A 19,433-nucleotide genomic window follows, 5' to 3' on the forward strand; every position below is an offset into this window, starting at 1 on the left:
GGAGCTTCGGGCGACTGGGGAGAGGAGCCCAGGCATGTGCCCCTTTCAGCTGGGACGGTCCCCCTCCGCCAGAGGCAACGGAGCACCCATCTGCTGGGGATGGGCCACCCCACCCAGCCACCAGGTCCCCTGGCTCCGGTTCCTAACAGGGCACGGCACCTGGGCCCCGCAGGGAACTGCCTGGCGGGGAGCCTGGAGTCCCCACGTGCCAGAGAATGCGCCTAGCTCTGGGGGGTGGTAGGAGCCAGGCAGGGCCCTGGGCAACCAACAGACTAAGCGTGGGAGGGGGCCAAGGGCCCCAGAGGCCAAAGTGGGGCTGGGGGGCGAGCACGGGGCTCCCAGGAGCAGAGACAGGCGGGGGGCCGGGGCTGGCACTCACGGGTTTGCTTTTGGGGGTCCAGGTGTATTTCCGCCGCAGGCCCCGTGTGCGGGGGGGCAGAGGGGCTGCCAGGGGGCTGAGGCAGGGCGGGCTGAGCTCCTCGCCGGCCGCCTCCACCAGGGCTGCGATGGTCGCCAGGCTCCGGAGGTTGACAGCCACCAAGTCTTCATCCTCCCCTGCCGGGAGCAGACAGGTCAGGGGAGGGGGAGCTGCCCCGGCCCCACAGCGGGGACCATCCCGCGCCCCCAGCCTCACAGGCCCCCTGGGCTCATCAGCTAACGACCCCCACGAGCCACCCCCGCCCAGTGCCTGCTGGCGCGCCCTGAGCCCGGGACCAGAACCCCTGCCATCGCCATCGGCTGCCACAGCTCCTGGCTCCCCGCCCGTGCACGCGGCGCTGGGAGGGTCTGCAAGCCCCAGCGATCCAGCCGCAGGGAAATCCACGGGGATGCCAAGTACCTTGGCCAGAGGGTCCTGGCAGCTGCTGGGAAGGGGCGGGGGGGGGGGGGGGTTTGTTCCAGGCCAAAGGGCATGGGCTGGCAGGCAGGAAGGAGGGGCAGGGTCCCACGGGTGCAGATGGGGCGGAGGGGGGGCAGAATCCCACAGGTGCGGCCGGGTGGGGCAGGGTCCTGGGAGTGCGGCTGGGTGCAGAGGGGGCAGAATCCTGCAGGTGCAAGCCTGGTGCCACCCCTGCCCCGCCCCCACCGGGCGATGCCGCCCTGCCCTGCCCCCACCGGGCGATGCCGCCCTGCCCTGCCCCCACCGGGCGATGCCGCCCGCCCCGCCCCCACCGGGCGATGCCGCCCTGCCCTGCCCCCACCGGGCGATGCCGCCCTGCCCTGCCCCCACCGGGCGATGCCGCCCGCCCCGCCCCCCACCGGGCGATGCCACCCTGCCCCGCCCCCACCGGGCGATGCCGCCCTGCCCTGCCCCCACCGGGTGATGCCGCCCTGCCCTGCCCCCACCGGGCGATGCCACCCTGCCCCGCCCCCACCGGGCGATGCCGCCCTGCCCCGCCCCCACCGGGCGATGCCGCCCGCCCCGCCCCCACCGGGCGATGCCGCCCCCCGCCCCGCCCAGAGCTCCTTACCTTGCGTGGCGGCGTCGCACCTCTGCCGCTGGAGCTCCAGGTCGGCCAGCTCGCTGAGCAGGGCGATGCCGGGGACGCCTGAGCGGCAGGGGCAGGGCGAGGGGGGGGCCGGCGGGGGGGGTCCCGCCAGCCGGGCTCAGGGCAGGCAGGTCTCCCAAGTCGATGCCCGCGATGACCAGGGCGTCCAGCCCGCTCAGAGGGGCCCGGAGGAGGCGCAGGGCGTCGCCCTCCTGCTCCTCGCCGCAGGCGGCCTCCCAGCCCGCTGCCTCGCCGGCCTCCTCCAGGCCTGCGCCCCCCAGGGCCTTCGGGGCGGGGCCTGCCAGGGCCCCCGGCTGCTCCTCCAGGCCCCCGCTCTCCTCCAGAGCTCCCTGAGCCGAAGCCAAGCCAGGCCCCCCCAGCACTGGGCCGTAGGGGGGCTCTCCCAGCTCCTCTGCGGCTGCCCCAGGCAGCTCCCCGGAGGCCTGCCCCGGGGGGAGGAGGAGGTGGTGGTGGGAGAGATGCTGGCCCAGGGGCTCAGGCGCGACCCCCTGGGCCACCCGCTCCTCCAGCAGGGCCGGGGCGGGGGGGCAGCGCGGCTCCTCGGCGGGGGGGAACGTCCGGGACTGCTCGGGCTCGGCTGCCGGGGTGACGCTTTGCATAGTGTCGGGGTCGGCCGGCTCAGCGGCGTGCACGGCCAGCGGCGAGGCGTAGCCCATGCTGACGGCCGGGAAGCCGTAGCCCAGCGGGAGGTCTGTGGGGCAAGGCGGCACCGTCAGGAGAGGGGCCCGCGCGCCCCCCACCCCAGCCCGGGCAGGGGCTCTGACCTCCGCTGCTCGCCTCAGAGTCGGGGGGCTCCCTCCCTCGAGGCCTAGCCTGGATGTTGTGTCCCCCATTGCCCCGGGGCCCCCCCAGCCAGTCAGAGGGGCCTGGAGAGCCCCAGCCCCGAGGTGCCAGGGCCCACACGGCTGCTTGGTCGGTGCCCCCCCAGTCACACCACAGAGGGTGCAGGGGAAGCTCGATACGCCCCTCAGGCTGCTCCCCACCAGAGCTCCCAGCCCCCCTGCATCCCCCGGCTCGGCTGCCCCCCGGTACTCAGGGAGCCCATGATGGCTGGGGCCAGACCTCCAGCGGGCATCAACTGGCCAAGCTGGGCATTGGCCCCTCTCCCTGGCCTGGCACCGGTCGCCCCATGGGGGGCCGCCCGGGATGGGGAGGCTCTGGCCTTGCTGATGCCCCTCCTCCTGCCCCCTTTGACTGACGTCTCCCCACCCCCACCCCACCAGGGCCACCCTCCTGCCCCCGAGGATCCTGAGCTGCCAGCATCTCCCCGGGCCTTGCCACCGCGGCGCCCAGCTGCTGTCCTGGCCACGCTGGAGCCTCAGAGACCCGGCTCCCCGCCCCACGGCCAGCGCCAGGCCTCAGCCATTCCCACCCCCCCCGTCCCGGCACGCTCCCCACCTGGCTCCAGCGACTTGGGGTAGCCCCGGGCAGGCTGCCCCTCCGCCCGCTTGTCTTCCGCTTCGCTGCCCTTGGAGCTGGGCGCCGGGCCGGGGCTGGCAGGCGGGGAGCGCGGGGCCACGGCCGAGCTGGGCGCCGGGCAGGCGGGTAAAGTGCAGGGGGCGGCGGGGTGCGCCGAGGGGCATTTCGAGGGGTGCCGCAGGGCGGGCGAGTGGCAGCAGGGCGAGAGCTTGGCAGGGCAGGGGGCCGGCGAGGAGAGGCCCTTGGTGGGGGGCGTTAAGGCAACTGGTTTGTGGTTCAGCTTGAGGGGCTTCTCGGGGCCCAGCTCCTCCAGCTCAGCAGGCTGCTCCTCCGCCTTCCGCTGTGGGGCATGGACATGGGTCAGCCCCGGACAGCCCAGCCCCATGGCCCAGCCCCACAGACCAGCCCCACGGGTCAGCCCCATGGGTCAGCCCCGGACAGACCAGCCCCACGGCCCAGCCCCACAGACCCAGCCCCATGGGTCAGCCCCGGACAGACCAGCCCCACGGCCCAGCCCCACAGCCCAGCCCCGGACAGACCAGCCCCACGGTCCAGCCCCACAGCCCAGCCCCGGACAGACCAGCCCCACAGTCCAGCCCCACAGCCCAGGCCCACAGCCCAGCCCCGGAAAGACCAGCCCCACAGCCCAGGCCCACAGCCCAGGCCCACGGCCCAGCCCTGGAAAGACCAGCCCCACGGTCCAGCCCCACAGCCCAGGCCCACAGCCCAGCCCCGGACAGACCAGCCCCACGGTCCAGCCCCACAGCCCAGCCCCGGAAAGACCAGCCCCACAGCCCAGGCCCACAGCCCAGGCCCACGGCCCAGCCCCGGACAGACCAGCCCCACGGTCCAGCCCCACAGCCCAGCCCTGGACAGACCAGCCCCACGGTCCAGCCCCACAGCCCAGGCCCACGGCCCAGCCCCGGACAGACCAGCCCCCCGCCGCCCCCCGCCTGACCTGGATGTGGGATTGCCGCTGCAGCTCCAGCGCCTGGGCGGCCCGCTGCTGCTGCAGGGCGTAGAGCTCCTGCTGCCGGAGGAACTGGGAGCGCGAGTAGACCGGGAGCTGCCCCGCGTGCTGCAGGTGGGAGCCGGGGGCCCGGCCCGGGTACATGGGCGGCCACAGCGAGGCCTGGTCCATCACGTCAGCTGCCGAGAGAGCGGGGGGGTCAGCGCCGCAGCCCCGGCTGGCCGAGCCCCCCCCAGCCCGCTGCCCGCTCCGTGGCCTTACCCAGCGCGTGGGGGGCGCCGTGGGCTGCCGGCTCCGTGGGCAGGAGGACCAGCTGGGCGGGGGGGTCCTGGGGCAGGGGGAACACAGACTGCATGGTGCTGGGCATGGAGGCCGGGAAGCCGGGCGGCAGGTTCTGGTGCAAGGCCGGGTGGCTGATGCCTGTGGAGGGAACAGGAGGCTCATGGGAGCAGGTGTCCCCGGGGCTGCACCCCCCCCCGCTCTGCCAGGCGGGCCCAGGGCCCCGGCGCTGGCGTTCCAACCCCCGCGAGTCCCGGCACAGCTGGAGGAGCGCCCCGGGGAGGGGGGGGGGGGGCTGCCAGCCCCTCCCTTCAGTCACCCCCCGCCCGGAGCGGGAGCAGGGATTTCCCGGGGACCCCCGCCCCACCTCGCACTGACCGTACGAGTGTCCCCCCATCCAGAGGGAGGGGCTGCGGGTGCGGGGCAGCCAGTGCGTGTGGGCCGGGTGCGGGTGGCCGGCAGGGTCCCCTCCCAGCTGGCCGGGCTGCAGAGAGGAGCCGCCTGCGATCATGAGGTGGGAGGTGAGGTCGCCCGGGCAGCTGCTGGACGGGTGGATCCTGGCAAAGTCCACGAGGTCCTTGTTCTCCCTGCAAAGCGGAGGGGAGACGGAGAACAGTGAGAGGCCCCCCGGAGCCACCCCCAGCACCCCCCCGCCCTGACCCCCAGCCTGGGCTGCCCAGCTCCGAGATCCCCCCCTTGTCTCCCGCAGCCCCGGCAAGCGCTGCCAGCACGCGGCACCGTGCAGGATCGGGCCCCAGGTCTGCCGAGAAGCTTCGGTGCAGCCTGGCCGCCCTCCGGCACCCGCCCCGGGGACACCCAGAGGCCCCATGGAGGAAGGCTCAGGGCACAGTTGCCCAGGAGGTGGGATCCGGGCAGCCCTGGGGGGGCGCCGCCCAGCCTGGCTGTCGTGGGCCGGGGCCCGCTGGGTTCTTACTGGAGGAGAAGCTCTCGGCCCGCGATGCCCAGCCGCTCCTCGCACAGGCGGCCCCGCTCCTCCTCCGCCTCCAGGTCGATGACGTGCATGGGGCGTGCGGAGCCGGCTGCAGGCCACAAAGCGACACGTGAGGGACACGTGGCAGGGCCTCGGCCCTTCTCCCCCCCCCCGGCTCGGGCTGCTGTGCTCAGGGTGGGAAACCGAGGCGGAGGCTGAGGGGCCCCAGCAAGGCGTGGATGGGGGCTGGAAGTGAGGGGCACCGGCACGGTGGGGCTGGCAGGGGCTGCGGGGCGGGAGCGAGGGGCACCGGCAGGGTGGGGCTGGCAGGGGCTGCGGGGCGGGGAGCGAGGGGCACCGGCAGGGTGGGGCTGGCAGGGGCTGCGGGGCCGGAGCGAGGGGCACCGGGAGGGTGGGGCTGGCAGGGGCTGCGGGGCCGGAGCGAGGGGCACCGGCAGGGTGGGGCTGGCAGGGGCTGCGGGGCGGGAGCGAGGGGGCACCGGCAGGGTGGGGCTGGCAGGGGCTGCGGGGCGGGAGCGAGGGGCACCGGCAGGGTGGGGCTGGCAGGGGCTGCGGGGCGGGAGCGAGGGGCACCGGCAGGGTGGGGCTGGCAGGGGCTGCGGGGCGGGAGCGAGGGGCACCGGGAGGGTGGGGCTGGCAGGGGCTGCGGGGCGGGAGCGAGGGGCACCGGCAGGGTGGGGCTGGCAGGGGCTGCGGGGCGGGAGCGAGGGGCACCGGGAGGGTGGGGCTGGCAGGGGCTGCGGGGCGGGAGCGAGGGGCACCGGGAGGGTGGGGCTGGCAGGGGCTGCGGGGCGGGAGCGAGGGGCACCGGCAGGGTGGGGCTGGCAGGGGCTGCGGGGCGGGAGCGAGGGGCACCGGCAGGGTGGGGCTGGCAGGGGCTGCGGGGCGGCAGCGAGGGGCACCGGCAGGGTGGGGCTGGCAGGGGCTGCGGGGCGGGAGCGAGGGGCACCGGCAAGGTGGGGCTGGCAGGGGCTGCGGGGCGGGAGCGAGGGGCACACGCTGACTGGCAGGGCCGTGGCAGGGGGCTCAGGCTGGGCCGGCGGGGAGAGAAGCAGACGGGGGGGGTCTGATTGGCGGGGCCCAGGGCAGCGCCCGGCCAGCCGGCCCCGTTACCTTTCAGGCCCATGGCCGCCCGACTCTGGCGGCTGGAGTTGGCACCGTAGGACTCCGGCCGGCTCAGTGTGTCCTTCTGCCGCGCCACCGCCACGGCGATGCCCACGGGCGGCTGCCGCACCTCGCCCTCCCCGTGGGCCAGCTCGTGGTCTCGGCTGCGGGCGCAGTCCGGCCGCTCCAGCTCCTGCGGCCCTTTGCCGGCCTGGAACTTCCCGTCGGGCTGGGCGCAGCTGCCCTTGATGGCGCCCAGCCCCCGGCCCACGATGAGTGCTTGGTTGCTGTATTTCAGCAGGTTCTTCATGGCCGACACCTCGTCGGGGGGGCTCTGCATGTCCTGGCCCAGCACCGAGCCCTGAGACATCAGCGCGGCCTGCTGCAAGCTGGTGCTGAAGGGGTCGAGGTAGGCGCCCTTCCGCTCCTCGCCCATGGGCATGGGCCCGCCCTGCCCCTGCACGCCCCACGGGGCCAGGGGGGTGCCGTTGTAGCCCATCGGCTTCCGCTTGGCCTCGGCGCCGCCCCCCCCCCAGCTCCAGCTCCGGCGGCACGTGCTGCTGGTGCCGGATCCGCGCCACCTTCTGCCCGCTTGGGCCCTGGCTCTCCTTGGGGCCCTTGTCCATCGTGCAGCAGGACTGGCTGAGTTTGGCGCACAGGGCCTCCTGCCGGCCGGCCCGGGAGCAGTCCTGCGGCGGCGCCATCTCGAAGTAGCTGCCTTTCTCCGGGCCGCCCTTGGGGGGCTGGGGCAGGCTGGGGAAGGGGGCCTCGGGGCCGCTCAGGTACTCCGGGCCTTTCAGCCGGGCGCCGGAGCTCGGCGCCCACTCCAGCCTCCGCTCCCGCCTTGCCCTCCGCCTTGAGGGGGGTGGTAGGAGTTGCCGTAGGCGCCCGCGTGCTCCAGGCCCATCTCTGGCCTGTCCTTGGCCTCGCCGCCCAGGCCGCAGGCCTCGGCCGCCACCTGGAAGGACCTGCTCTTGTCGGTCAGGTGTCCCACGGACGGCACGAAGGTGGCCCCGCTGAGCTTCAGCTCCCGCCCGGCTTTGTCCTGCAAGGGGCACAGCCCGTCGGGGCTGGAGTGGAGCTGCAGGCAGGGGAAGGTGCCGGCCGAGGTGCTGAGCGAGGGGGCCATGGCGGGCAGGCTGGACGGGACCGTGTAGGAGACCGAGTGGTGCAGCATCTGCCGCCGCTCCAGGCACTCGCTGTAGGGCTGGGCCGGCTCATGGGGAGCCAGCTCCCGCTCCGACCGGGCCCCCTCCTTGGGGCAGCGGCTCTGGGCGTGGCGGGGCAGGACGCCGCCCGTGCAGCTGGGCAGGACGCTCTTGTGGGCCTCGCCGTTGAGCACTTTGGCGTTCAGCAGGCAGGCGCTGAGGTGCCTGGCCCGGTTCTCGCAGGCGCTGCGCAGGGGGGGCCCCTCCTTGCAGTGCCCCTCGGGCGCCAGGGGCAGCACCAGCTTGTGCCGCTCCTTGGCCTCCTCCTCCGCCTGCCGCTCCTTGGCCTCCCCCTTGGCCGCCTTCTCCTTGGCCAGCAGGTAGCGGTCGTACTCCTTGGGCGGCTTCTGCCCCGAGCCGGCCTCACCGCTCCCGGCTGCAGGACCCGATGGGGTGGCCGGGGGCGGCCCGGGCGATGCTGGGGAAGTTGTGGTTGGCTGACAGCAGGGCGGGCTGGGCCGGCAGGTTCCGCAGGTAGAAGTTATCTGGGGGGAAGGGGGGGAACAGTGAGTGCGGGGCCGTCGGCACCCACGAGCGCCTCCCTCCGCCGCCCGGGACACGGCCCCCGCCTAGGCGGTGCTATGGCCCTCGCCAGCAGCCCCCCCCCGGCCTCCTGCCCCCACGTCCTCCTCACCCAGAGTTCCCAAACTGCCCTCCCCATCCCCAAACCGTCCCCCAGCCACCCCCCGGCCTCCTGCCCCCCCATCCTCCCCACCCAGAGTTCCCAAACTGCCCTCCCCATCCCCGAACCGCCCCCCAGCCACCCCCCCCGGCCTCCTGCCCCCCCCCGTCCTCCCCACCCAGAGTTCCCAAACTGCCCTCCCCATCCCCAAACCGTCCCCCAGCCACCCCCCGGCCTCCTGCCCCCCCATCCTCCCCACCCAGAGTTCCCAAACTGCCCTCCCCATCCCCGAACCGCCCCCCAGCCGCCCCCCCCGGCCTCCTGCCCCCCCCGTCCTCCCCACCCAGAGTTCCCAAACTGCCCTCCCCATCCCCGAACCGCCCCCCAGCTTCCCCTCCCGGCCTCCTGCCCCCCCATCTTCCCCACCCAGCGTTCCCAAACTGCCTTCCCCATCCCCGAACCGCCCCCCAGCCACCCCCCGGCCTCCTGCCCCCCCATCCTCCCCACCCAGAGTTCCCAAACTGCCCTCCCCATCCCCGAACCGCCCCCCAGCCGCCCCCCCCAGCCTCCTGCCCCCCCCCCGTCCTCCCCACCCAGCGTTCCCAAACTGCCCTCCCCATCCCCAAACCGTCCCCCAGCCACCCCCCGGCCTCCTGCCCCCCCATCCTCCCCACCCAGAGTTCCCAAACTGCCCTCCCCATCCCCGAACCGCCCCCCAGCCGCCCCCCCCGGCCTCCTGCCCCCCCCCGTCCTCCCCACCCAGAGTTCCCAAACTGCCCTCCCCATCCCCGAACCGCCCCCCAGCTTCCCCTCCCGGCCTCCTGCCCCCCCATCTTCCCCACCCAGCGTTCCCAAACTGCCCTCCCCATCCCCGAACCGCCCCCCAGCCGCCCCCCCCGGCCTCCTGCCCCCCCCGTCCTCCCCACCCAGAGTTCCCAAACTGCCCTCCCCATCCCCGAACCGCCCCCCAGCCGCCCCCCCTGGCCTCCTGCCCCCCCCGTCCTCCCCACCCAGCGTTCCCAAACTGCCCTCCCCATCCCCAAACCGTCCCCCAGCCACCCCCCGGCCTCCTGCCCCCCCATCCTCCCCACCCAGAGTTCCCAAACTACCCTCCCCATCCCCAAACCGCCCCCCAGCCGCCCCCCCGGCCTCCTGCCCCCCCGTCCTCCCAACCCAGAGTTCCCAAACTGCCCTCCCCATCCCCAAACCGCCCCCCCAGCACCCTCTCCCGGCCTCCTGCCCCCCCCATCCTCCCCACCCAGCGTTCCCAAACTGCCCTCCCCATCCCCGAACCACCCCCCCAGCACCCTCTCCCGGCCTCCTGCCCCCCCATCCTCCCCACCCAGGATTCCCAAACTGCCCTCCCCATCCCCGAACCACCCCCCCAACCCCCTCTCCCGGCCTCCTGCCCCCAGCCCCCCGAATCCCCCCCACTTCCTGCCAGAAGCGTCCCACCTTTTTCAGTCCAAATGGCCCCAAAGAATCAGCCTCTGGCTCTGGCCCGTAACTGACCCTTGGGGGGGGTCCCCTCCGGCCGGGGAACAGCCCCTGCGCTGCCGTCACCAGGCCAGCGCGCCAGCAGAACGCTCTCGCCGGGCACAGGCTTGTGCCAAGAGCTGCCTGCCTCTCCCCCGTCCCCTCCGGGGCACCCTGGCAGCCCCTGCCCTGGGGAGCAGGCGCCCGGCCGCTGGGCCGGCCCAGCCCCTCCTGGTACCTGCCTTTCTGGCTTTCGTAGAAGCGGTGCTGGCCGTAGAGGACGTTGCTGTTCCCATGGTGATCCAAAGGGCTCATGGGAAGGAAGGTGGAGGCCAGACTCCCCGAGAACCTGGGGTACCCTGGAGCTGGAGAGAGAGAGCGGGGTGAGCCGGGGGCCGCGCTCCCTCCCCTCCCACGCCCCCTGTGCCTGCTCCCCCTGCCACGCTCTGAGGATAGCAGCCCTGCACCCCGGAGAGCCCCCGTGGGCCCAGCAACATGGGGCCGTGATGCTTTCCTGAGCATGTCCCCGGGCCCAGCCCCAGAGGTGCAGGCTGCGCCCCGGGGCCGTGCCCCACCTGGCCCTGCCAGCTCCTTGCAGGTCCCCAGGGAGGGGTCGGCAAGAGCCGAGTCGGCCCCAGGGAGGCTGGGCTGGCATCCACCCTGCTTAGTGGAGTTTGCTGGGGCTCCACCACGAACGGGGCAAACCCGGCAGCTGCCCCTCGTGAACTGGCTGCGTTTACCGGCCCTCCTTTACATCGAGGCGTCTGTAAAACCCACAGGCCCTGTGGGTCCCCCGCACACTCCCATCCCTGCTCTGCCGCAGCCGCCCCCTGTGCCTCGGTATCCCCAGAGCCCCGCTGCAGCGGGTGGGGGGCGCCGTGCTGCTGCCACCCAGGCCAGGGCTGCCCCATGCTGTCCCGGGAGGGGGCTGCAGCCTCCAGCACTCAGGGTGCCTGCCAGGGCGTCTGTCCGCAGTGCTGGGTTCTCCCCCAGCTCCCCCCCCCCCCCCCCCGTGCTCTGTGCGGACACGGCGAGAGCCAGGACCCAGGAGTCCTGCCAGTCACATGCTACACCTGCAAGGCGCCTGGCCCCCGTCGCCCTCTGCAGGAGGAGGGTGGGAGAGCAGGGGCAGGGCATGTGGGTGCCCCCTCCCCATTGCCTGCCCCCTGGAAGGAGACAGGGAAACCCCAGCGGTCAGGGGCCCTGCTCAGCCCCTGGAGCCAACGCCAATGGGCCCACGATGGCTCGGTGCGCCCTGGCAGAGGGGCGTCCCAAGGGGGTGCGGGGCCTGGGACAACCCCTCTGCCGCAGGCCCTGCCCCCTCCCTGCCCCACTCCACCCTTCCCCAAGCTCCGCCCCTTCCGGCTCCTGCTCCGCCCCCTTGCATAAAGGCCCCCTCCCCAGCAATGTGAGCTGGGGGAGTACTGGGGAGGGGGGTAGACACTCCTGCCCCGTGCTGGGTCCCCCCCAGGCAATCCCGGGCTGCACTGGGCCCCCCAATGGCCCTATGGATGGGACGGCCCCGCTGGGCAGATGCACCGGCTGTCCGGCCGCAGGGAGGCGCCCAGCTGCAGCAGCCGTGGGCGGGGCCGGGCAGTGTCCTCCCCTCACAAAGTGCCCTCCCCGACCGGCCTTGCCCCACGGCCCGGCTCTGAACTGGGCCCCAGGCTGGTCCTGGTGCCGCCTCACAGCCGGGAGGGAGCGTGTCTGGAGCCCTGCTAGCAGGAGGCCCGGCAGCCCCCCCGTATGTTTGGGGGGCGAGCACATGGCCCCCGTTTGGCTACGGGACCCGGGGAGACGGCGGAGAGGAGAGCCCCTTTCGGGCAGGAGTGGGGCCAAGGGGTTCAGGGAGGAGGCTCTGGCCACACAGAACAGGGCTCGGGAAACAGGGGCAGTGACGGGGGAGGGGCACTTGGGGGGCCCTTCAGGGGTGCGGGGTCCGAGCTCTGTGCCGCCAAGCCCCAGGCCGAGCCGAGTGGGCCCAATCGGATGATCCCTGGTTACCCAGAATCCCTTGCCACGGCCAGCAGTGCCTGTCCTGGGACCCACGTGTGCCCGGAGATGCGGGGGGGCAGGCCAGGAGATCCAAGCAGCTTCTGACAGCCTGGCCCAGCCTCAACGGCACCGAGGGGGCCTGGCCCAGGCTGGGGGGGCATATATAGCGGGGGTGGGGGGTTCCCTGTGGCTTGCGGCTGGGAACTCCCAACCTCTCAGGCACACGCTTCGAAGGCAGGGGCAGCAGGCACCGAGACCCGAGTGCACAGCCCGGCCGGGAGCTCGCCCCGAGAAGGCTCCGGGGAGTCGGGGCGGGGGGAGTGTGGAGTTACTTGCACACGTGTGTGCACACAGTGCGCCTAGCTGCACACGCGTGAGCCTGCCTGCACTCACACCCGTGTGTACACACCAGCACACACACACTTGTGCACAGCCCCCCCCAAGCGTGGCTGTGCACATGAGGGACACAGACACGTGTGAGCCCAGCCGTCACCGAGTCTGCTGCAGCTCTGGTGGCTTCCCCCCTCCGTCCCAGCCCCCCAGAGCTGCTGGGAGGTCTGGGGCCGAGCCCAGTGCGTTTGCTGCGCTCCTGGCTGAGCCAGCCGTGTGGCTCTGGGGGTCACAAGCGGCACGAATTGCTGAGGTCTCAGCGGCTGCCTCTCAGGAACAATCATGCTCAGCGCCCAGGCAGCCAGCCAAGGGATCTGAGCCGGACACGGCACTGCCAGGCCTGGCTCAACTCTGGTGCCCAGCAGGCACTGCCCAGAGGAACGCAGCCTGCAGCCCCAACGGGACCCTGCTCTGGATTCAATGTCCCCAACTACGGTGCAGAGCTGCTCTGGGCCCAGGGCCCTCCGCTCAGCAGCCCCCCAGGGCCTGGCTCCCCCTTCAGCCCACCCTCCGACCCTCTTCCAAGCCGGCCAGCCCCTCTTCCCCCAGCTCCCAGGCGTGGGGCACTTCCCCACCCCCCTGGCCAGAGGCTCGGAGCCCCCCAGGAAGCCAGTGCAGCAGAGCACCCCACATGCCTGCAGCCCCTCCGCTTCCCACCCTTCACGCACCCAGGGATGGGGCCTGGTGCTGACCCGGGGATGGGGCCGGGGGCTCGGTGGGGCCCCATCTCTGCCCCCTGGCTGAACTACAGGCTGCACGTTTCCCATTGGCCCCTTCCAGCCTCACTGGCCGCCAGGGCTCGGCCCGGCTGCCCGTCAACAAGGCCTCTCGCGAGCCTGCTCAGGCGGCCGTGTGCTGCCCCCCCCCCCAGCGCTCAGCAAGCCCCGGCCTGCCGGAAGCCAGCTGGCACCCGTTCAAACGAGCAGCCGGGCGCGGTGCCAGGGCGCGGTGCCAATACCACCTCGCTCCGCACTCCTGCAGCCGCATCTCCCTCGCTTCCCGGCGCTGGCCCCGGGATCAGGTGGGGACAACGCAGAGTCAGCCAGCCGGGCCGGAGGGGGAAGGAAAAAGGGCTGCAGGGCACGGGCAGAGCGGGGGGGGGGCAGCAGGAGGAGTGGGGTGGAATTGAGGGGCACGGGCAGAGCGGGGGGGGCAGCAGGAGGAGTGGGGTGGAATTGAGGGGCACGGGCAGAGCGGGGGGGGGCAGCAGGAGGAGTGGGGTGGAATTGAGGGGCACGGGCAGAGAGGGCGGGCAGGGCTGGGGGTCTGAGGTGGAATCGAGGGCATGGGCAGAGCTGGGGGCAGCGGGGTGGCCCGCTGCCAGTGGGCGACGGGGGGGGCTGCTCTCTTCGGGGGGGCAGGCTAGCGGGGGGATGAGCTGTGCGGTCGGTCCCATGAATTCCGGGGGGTTGCCCAACTCAAAGAGGGCACTGGGGGTGCTGCTCCCCCCCCAGCGAGTGAGCTGGTTCTCTGGGGCTGGGGGGGGCTGGCCATGGGGAGCCCAGGAAGCTGCCTCCCCCCAGCATGAGCCCCATGGTGCAGGGCCGCGGGGCCACGGGGCCGAGCCAGGAGCGCCCCCCGATCTGTGGCAGCGGGATCCCCTCCCCCCGGCCGTTAGTGGCACAGGAAACCGGAGCGTCGCCGGTTTAACCACAGAGGCTCTGTGCTGAGGCGCGGCGATGGGGGGCAGGGAGCGACCCCCTCCCCGCCCCCCAGGTGCGATAGGCCCCGCCCCCACTCTGGGCGCCGGGGGCAGTGAGTCAGGCTGGGGGAGGGGCACAGGCTGGGGTCAGCCCTGCACCCCGGAGGGGCCATTCCCCGCCCGCCACCCCAGGCTCTGCCCCCCGCGGCTTATCGTGGAGATCGGGCCCGTGGCAGGCACCAGCCCCTCGGGGCCCGGCGGCGGTTATGCCGGCTGCTCCCTGCGCCGCTTCCTGGCACCTGCCTTCCCAGCCCGTTCCAGGGCCCGCCCCAACCTGCGACCCGCCCAGCCCCCACACGATGGCCCCACGTGGCACGAGTCTCACCGGCCTCAGCCCAGCCCCGATGGGAGCAGGCGCTGGGGGAGGGGAGCCGGCTGGCCTGGGCTCCCCCCTCCCCCCCTCGCTCTCTGGCACGTTTGGGGTCTGGGCAGGGTGCTGCTCCACGCCCGTCCTGCCAGCCCCCCACCCAGAGGCCCCAGGAGGCGAGCGGGCTGCAGGGAGCCCCCCCGTCCCGTCTCTCAGCACTTGCTCTGCAGGTCACGGCGCACCAGGTGCCAGCGGCACACAGGACCCTGTGCCCGCTGCCAGCGCCTCCCGCGAGCCCGCCGCATGCAGAGCGAGCACCTGAGTAGCCTGAACTCCGCTGGCACCGCCCGCCCTGCCCCGGGGCAGGGACCAGAGCTGGGAACGCCCGGACCACCCCCTGGCCTGTCTCCTAGAGCACAGCTCATACAGCCGCAGGGCGGGGACAGGGCCGCACAGCCAGCCTGGCAGACGCCAGCCCACAAACATGGGGCACTGCCAGGAGGGTAGATGGCACATCTGGGGACGCACCGCTGGGGGGCAGCCGGCACATCTGGGGACGCACCGCTGGGGGGCAGCCAGCACATCTGGGGACACACCGCTGGGGGGCAGCCAGCACATCTGGGGACACACTGCCAGCGGGGCAGCTGGCACATAGTTTTAAAGATTCCAGGGCCAGGAGGGCTGGCTGCGATCACTCGTCTGCCCTCCTGCAGCGCATGGGCCAGGGCCCCGCCCCACACTAACCCCCGCGCAGAGCTTTTCCCGACCCGCCGGCGATGACGAGTCCCCTGCGCCCCTCGGGGGACGGGTCCGATGGCGAGTTGCTCCCACCGTGAACCATTCACGCCTCGGCCTCCAGCCACGGGCCGTGCGAGACCTTCCTCTGCTGCCCCAAAGCGCCACTGGGCAATATCCCGCCCCACATCGGTCCTTACAGCCGGGGCCTCGGCCCCCGGAGCCATCTCTGCTCTGCTCCCGGCATGTTCTGAGCCCTCGAGCCCCCCGACTCTGCCCTGACCCGCCTCCGATCAATTCATCGACCTTCCCCTTGAGTTGTGGCCTCAGGACTGGACCCAGGAGCCCCGCCGGGTGGCCCCAGAGCCCAGGGAGGGGTGCAAGAACCTCTCGGCTCCTGCTCCAGATCCCCGTGGGCGTCCCAGGGCCCCAGCGGCTCTGCTGGCCACGTTGCACCGGGAGCTCGCGTTCGGCTGATTCCCACCGCCACCCCCAAGCCTTGTCCGGCATCGCTGCTCCGCATGGCTGCCGCCTCTGCTCCCGCCCTGCAGGGTCACGTCTGTCCTTATCGAAACACCTGTTTGCCTGTGCCTCGTTTACCACGCGACACGAGCCGGCTCCGTGCCGGTGGCCTGTTCCCTGCTATTCCCCACCCCCCCAATTTCTGGGTCACCTGCAAACGTTGTCTGTGCTGAGCTGCTGTGTTTGCCTGGGTCACTGGTGAAAATGATAAATTGCAAAGGGCCAAGAACCGATCCCGGCGGGACCCACTGGAAAACACCCGCTCTATGGAGAGTCCCTGCTTACACCTACATTTTGAGGTGGGCAAGTTTTTAATCCACTTCAGGTGTGCCAGGGTAGTTTGATCTCATGTTAGTGTTTTAATTGAAATCTTGTATGGCAGCAAGTCAAAACGCTTTGGAGATGTCTGTGTGTGCACATCTTGGGCTATGTGGCCCTGGGACACACCAGGGAAATCGGGGACACGTGGCCCTGGGATGCGCCTGGGACATCTGGGGACACGAGGCCCTGGGACGTACCTTGAACATCTGGGGACACGAGGCCCTGGAATGCGCCTGGGACATCTGGGGACATGAGGCCCTGGGACGTGCCTTGAACATCTGGGGATACGTGGTTCTGGGATGCGCCTGGGACATCTGGGGACACGTGGCCCTGGAATAAGCGTGGGACATCTGGGGACATGTGGCCCTGGGACGTGCCTTGGACATCTGGGGACACGTGGCCCTGGAATAAGCGTGGGACATCTGGGGACATGTGGCCCTGGGATGCGCCTGGGACATCTGGGGACACGTGGCCCTGGAATAAGCGTGGGACATCTGGGGACATGTGGCCCTGGGACGTGCCTTGAACATCTGGGGACACGTGGGCCTCGAATATGCCTGGGACATCTGAGGACACGTGGTCCTGGGATGCGCCTGAGACATCTGGGGACATGAGGCCCTGGGATACACTGGAACATCTGAGGACATGTGGCCCTGGGACGCACCTTGAACATCTGGGGACACGTAGCCCAGGATGCGCTTGGAACATCTGGGGACACGTGGCCCTGGAACGAGTGTGGGACATCTGGGGACACGTGGCCCAGGATGCGCTTGGAACATCTGGGGACACGTGGCCCTGGGACACGCCTGGGACATCTGGGGACACGAGGCCCTGGGACGCGCCTGGGACATCTGGGGACACGAGGCCCTGGGACGCGCCTGGGACATCTGGGGACACGAGGCCCTGGGATGCTGTGACATTACTGGATTCTGATATGAACACGCAAAACACTGTTGCAACCACTGTTCTATGTTTGCACCAACTCTTGTGCAAAGTGGGGCAAGTGAGGGGTCTGGAGAAAGCTGGTGAATCGCTGGTTCTGTTGACGCTGCTCAGAGGCACGTGAAGTGATGCGTGTTGGCTCTGGGCTCGTATTGCAAACGTTTGTTTCTGGGAGACCACACGGGAGGCTTGGCCAGCCGACCACGAGAGGGCGGACCTGCAGCCCTTCCCTGACAATGCACCTCGAGTGGGGGCTGCGCACATCAGAGGAGCTTTGCTGTGAACGCTCGGCCCAGCCGGGGAGCCAGGGCTGCTCCAGCGTCAGGCCTGGGCAGGTGACTTGCTCTTGCGCGTGACAAACTCCACGCGGGGCTGACGGCCACAGGAGAGCAACGGGAGCCCCTCCACGTGGGCAGGGCTATGAAGAGGGCCCTGAGGGCTCCTCCATCTTATTCCAGCCCATCACTCAAGGAGCATCTGTGCTGTGAACGGGGCCCGGCGGGACGGATGACCCAGCCTAACGGAGGACGTGGCCCAGAGACTTACAGGACAGCCGGTAAATCCACCTCTGCTACCAGCCTGCACCAGGAACCTCGCAATTGGGGGGGGCAGTTTGAGTCTTTTAACAATTTCTTTCTTACCATCATTAAATGGCAGATTCTTAAGGCTCGGCCCAGCAGCTCTTCTGGGTCCGATCCGAGGTATCAATTGAGCTGGGATTGTGGTTGGCCCTTTGGGACTGGGAGAACCCGTTTGGAGGTGGGGGATGGGTTATAACCTCTCCCCTGTGTAAGGAGGGGCTGGGGGGCACAGGGAACACTGGGGTGTGTGAGGGGAGGTGGGGGATGGGTTGTAACCTCTCCCCTGTGAACGGGGGGGCTGGGGGGCACAGGGAGCGCTGGGGTACGTGAGGGGGCTGCTTGTGTGACTCTGCTGGCCAGGGGGGCAGACAGCAGTGCTCGGTGTGGCTGGTTTGTGCCCTACAGAGGAGGCCCTGCAGTCCTGGGCTGTCAGTAGCTCTGTCTTTAAGCAAATCACCCTGATTGGACCCGCTCAGTGCAGCCTGCAGAAACCCCATAATATTACAGATGCTGCTGCCACATCCGGGGACACGTGGCCCTGGGCTGCATCCAGCACCTCTGGGGACATGTAGCCTGGCACGGGCCTGGCACCTCTGGGGAAACGTGGCCTGACACGGGCCTGACACCTCTGGGGAAACGTGGCCCTGGCACGAGCCTGGCACCTCTGGGAACACGTGGCCTGACACCTCTGGGGACACGTGGCCCTGGCACGGACCTGGCACCTCTGGGGACACCTGGCCCTGGCACGGGCCTGGCACCTCTGGGGACACCTGGCCCTGGCACGGGCCTGGCACCTCTGGGAACACGTGGCCTGACACGGGCCTGACACCTCTGGGGAAACGTGGCCCTGGCACAGGCCTGGCACCTCTGGGAACATGTGGCCTGACACGGGCCTGGCACCTCTGGGGAAACGTGGCCTGACACGGGCCTGACACCTCTGGGGAAACGTGGCCCTGGCACGGGCCTGGCACCTCTGGGGACACCTGGCCCTGGCACGGGCAGACTGCTCACTACCGTTGGTTCCCTGGCCAAATCCCCGTCATATGCCGGGAAGAGCAATTTGTGGAGGCTGCTCTGCTGCTGCTTGTGTCTCCCCCGCCTGCGCACCGCCGAGCCCTTACCTTCGTGGGAGTGCGAGAACCAGATCTGGGAGGTGCCGGAGTGCGGGCCCCGGTAGGCCGGCTCCGAGGGGGACGAGGTGGGGCCCGTGGGATGCGTGGGGGCGGCCGTGCCCAGGCTGCTGGTGAGGAAGCTGCCCATGAAGGAGGAGGCAGGCGTGTTCCCCATCAATCCGCTCCCTGCTGTGAACACAACACAGGACCATCAGCTCCGCGGGGGCCAGCGCCCCCTGCATGGGCACCCCCGTGCTCTGTCCCCTGCGCACGTGCACCAGGGAATGTGTGCCCGGGCGTGCACACGCCCACCCACACCACCTATTGGGAGGCTGACCCTCGGCTCCCTTGAGTCGGGGGGGGCGTGGAGGGAAGTTTAACTCCAAGCCGCTGCCCCTTCTGGTTCACACTCTGACCCGGGTGCAGGGCAGGCTGGGAGGCATGTTTGGGCACGTGCACCAGCGCAGGGCCCGGGCTGCCCGTCTGTCGGCGCAGGCCTGCAGGGCACACGTGCGTGTCTGGGCGCGTGCACACAGTTAGGGCCAGGCGGAGGGTCCGAGGAGCCGACTGTCTGCCCGTGGCAGAAGGCACCCCCTGCTCCTTCTGTTCGGGGGGATGGCAGCGTGGTCCCCTCCCCACAGGACCACAGACCCGCACAGCACAGCTGGGACGCCTTTCACATGCTCCGTCCAGCGCAGTCCCCCCTCCCCCGCAGCGGAGGCACTGCACACACGTGTGGCTGTGACGGCGCGTCGGGGTCCCCCTGCCTCCTGCACCCCCGTGGTGGCACGAACAGACTCCCCCAGCCAGTAGAACAGGGGAGTTTATTGCTTCCCCAGGATGCAGCACAGATGTGATCTGGTTCCAGGGCAGGCCTGGGATGCCTCAGCCCCCCTAGAGATGGGGGAGACTGGGCCCCTAAATTCTAGCCCCTTGCTTAGACAGAAACTAAAAACCTCTCTCCCAGCCCTGACCCAGCCAGGTGCGGGTCTCCGCCCTCCTCCCTTTGTCTCCCTCCCTGGGAGGCTGAGGCTGGGTGTCTGGGTTAATCCACATTTGGGAGAGTCAATGAGAATCTCCCATCCCAGCACAGGGGGACCCCGGTCACAGAGCAGACAGCCCCCCCACTGCACCACAGTGGTCCCCAGGGCTACCCACGGAAGCGCTGCGCCCTTTGCTTGGTACAGGCAGGCTGGCTGGTCCCGGGACAGCTGGCGCCAGAGGCAGTGCCCCGAGGGAGCAGCGCAGGAGGCGGAAAGGTTGCGTTGGTGCACACTAGTGAGAGCAC

The 19,433-nt window shown here is 71.2% G+C and overlaps 1 protein-coding gene across 1 annotated transcript in view; it reads right to left on the reverse strand.

Annotated features, from left to right (window-relative positions):
• LOC112543643 (BAH and coiled-coil domain-containing protein 1) overlaps nucleotides 1-19,433 on the reverse strand; it is an 86,043-nt gene that overhangs the window by 18,481 nt on the left and 48,129 nt on the right. The window contains 14 exon segments of the mRNA XM_075904061.1: nucleotides 380-555; nucleotides 1,470-1,552; nucleotides 1,554-2,199; nucleotides 2,907-3,267; nucleotides 3,886-4,076; nucleotides 4,159-4,317; nucleotides 4,555-4,763; nucleotides 5,111-5,216; nucleotides 6,242-6,767; nucleotides 6,769-7,035; nucleotides 7,038-7,809; nucleotides 7,811-7,925; nucleotides 9,781-9,903; nucleotides 18,155-18,334. Of these exon segments, the coding sequence (XP_075760176.1) occupies nucleotides 380-555; nucleotides 1,470-1,552; nucleotides 1,554-2,199; nucleotides 2,907-3,267; nucleotides 3,886-4,076; nucleotides 4,159-4,317; nucleotides 4,555-4,763; nucleotides 5,111-5,216; nucleotides 6,242-6,767; nucleotides 6,769-7,035; nucleotides 7,038-7,809; nucleotides 7,811-7,925; nucleotides 9,781-9,903; nucleotides 18,155-18,334 (3,914 nt within the window).

Source organism: Pelodiscus sinensis, chromosome 20 (assembly GCF_049634645.1).
Source record: "Pelodiscus sinensis isolate JC-2024 chromosome 20, ASM4963464v1, whole genome shotgun sequence".
NCBI classification, from domain to species: Eukaryota; Metazoa; Chordata; order Testudines; family Trionychidae; genus Pelodiscus; species Pelodiscus sinensis.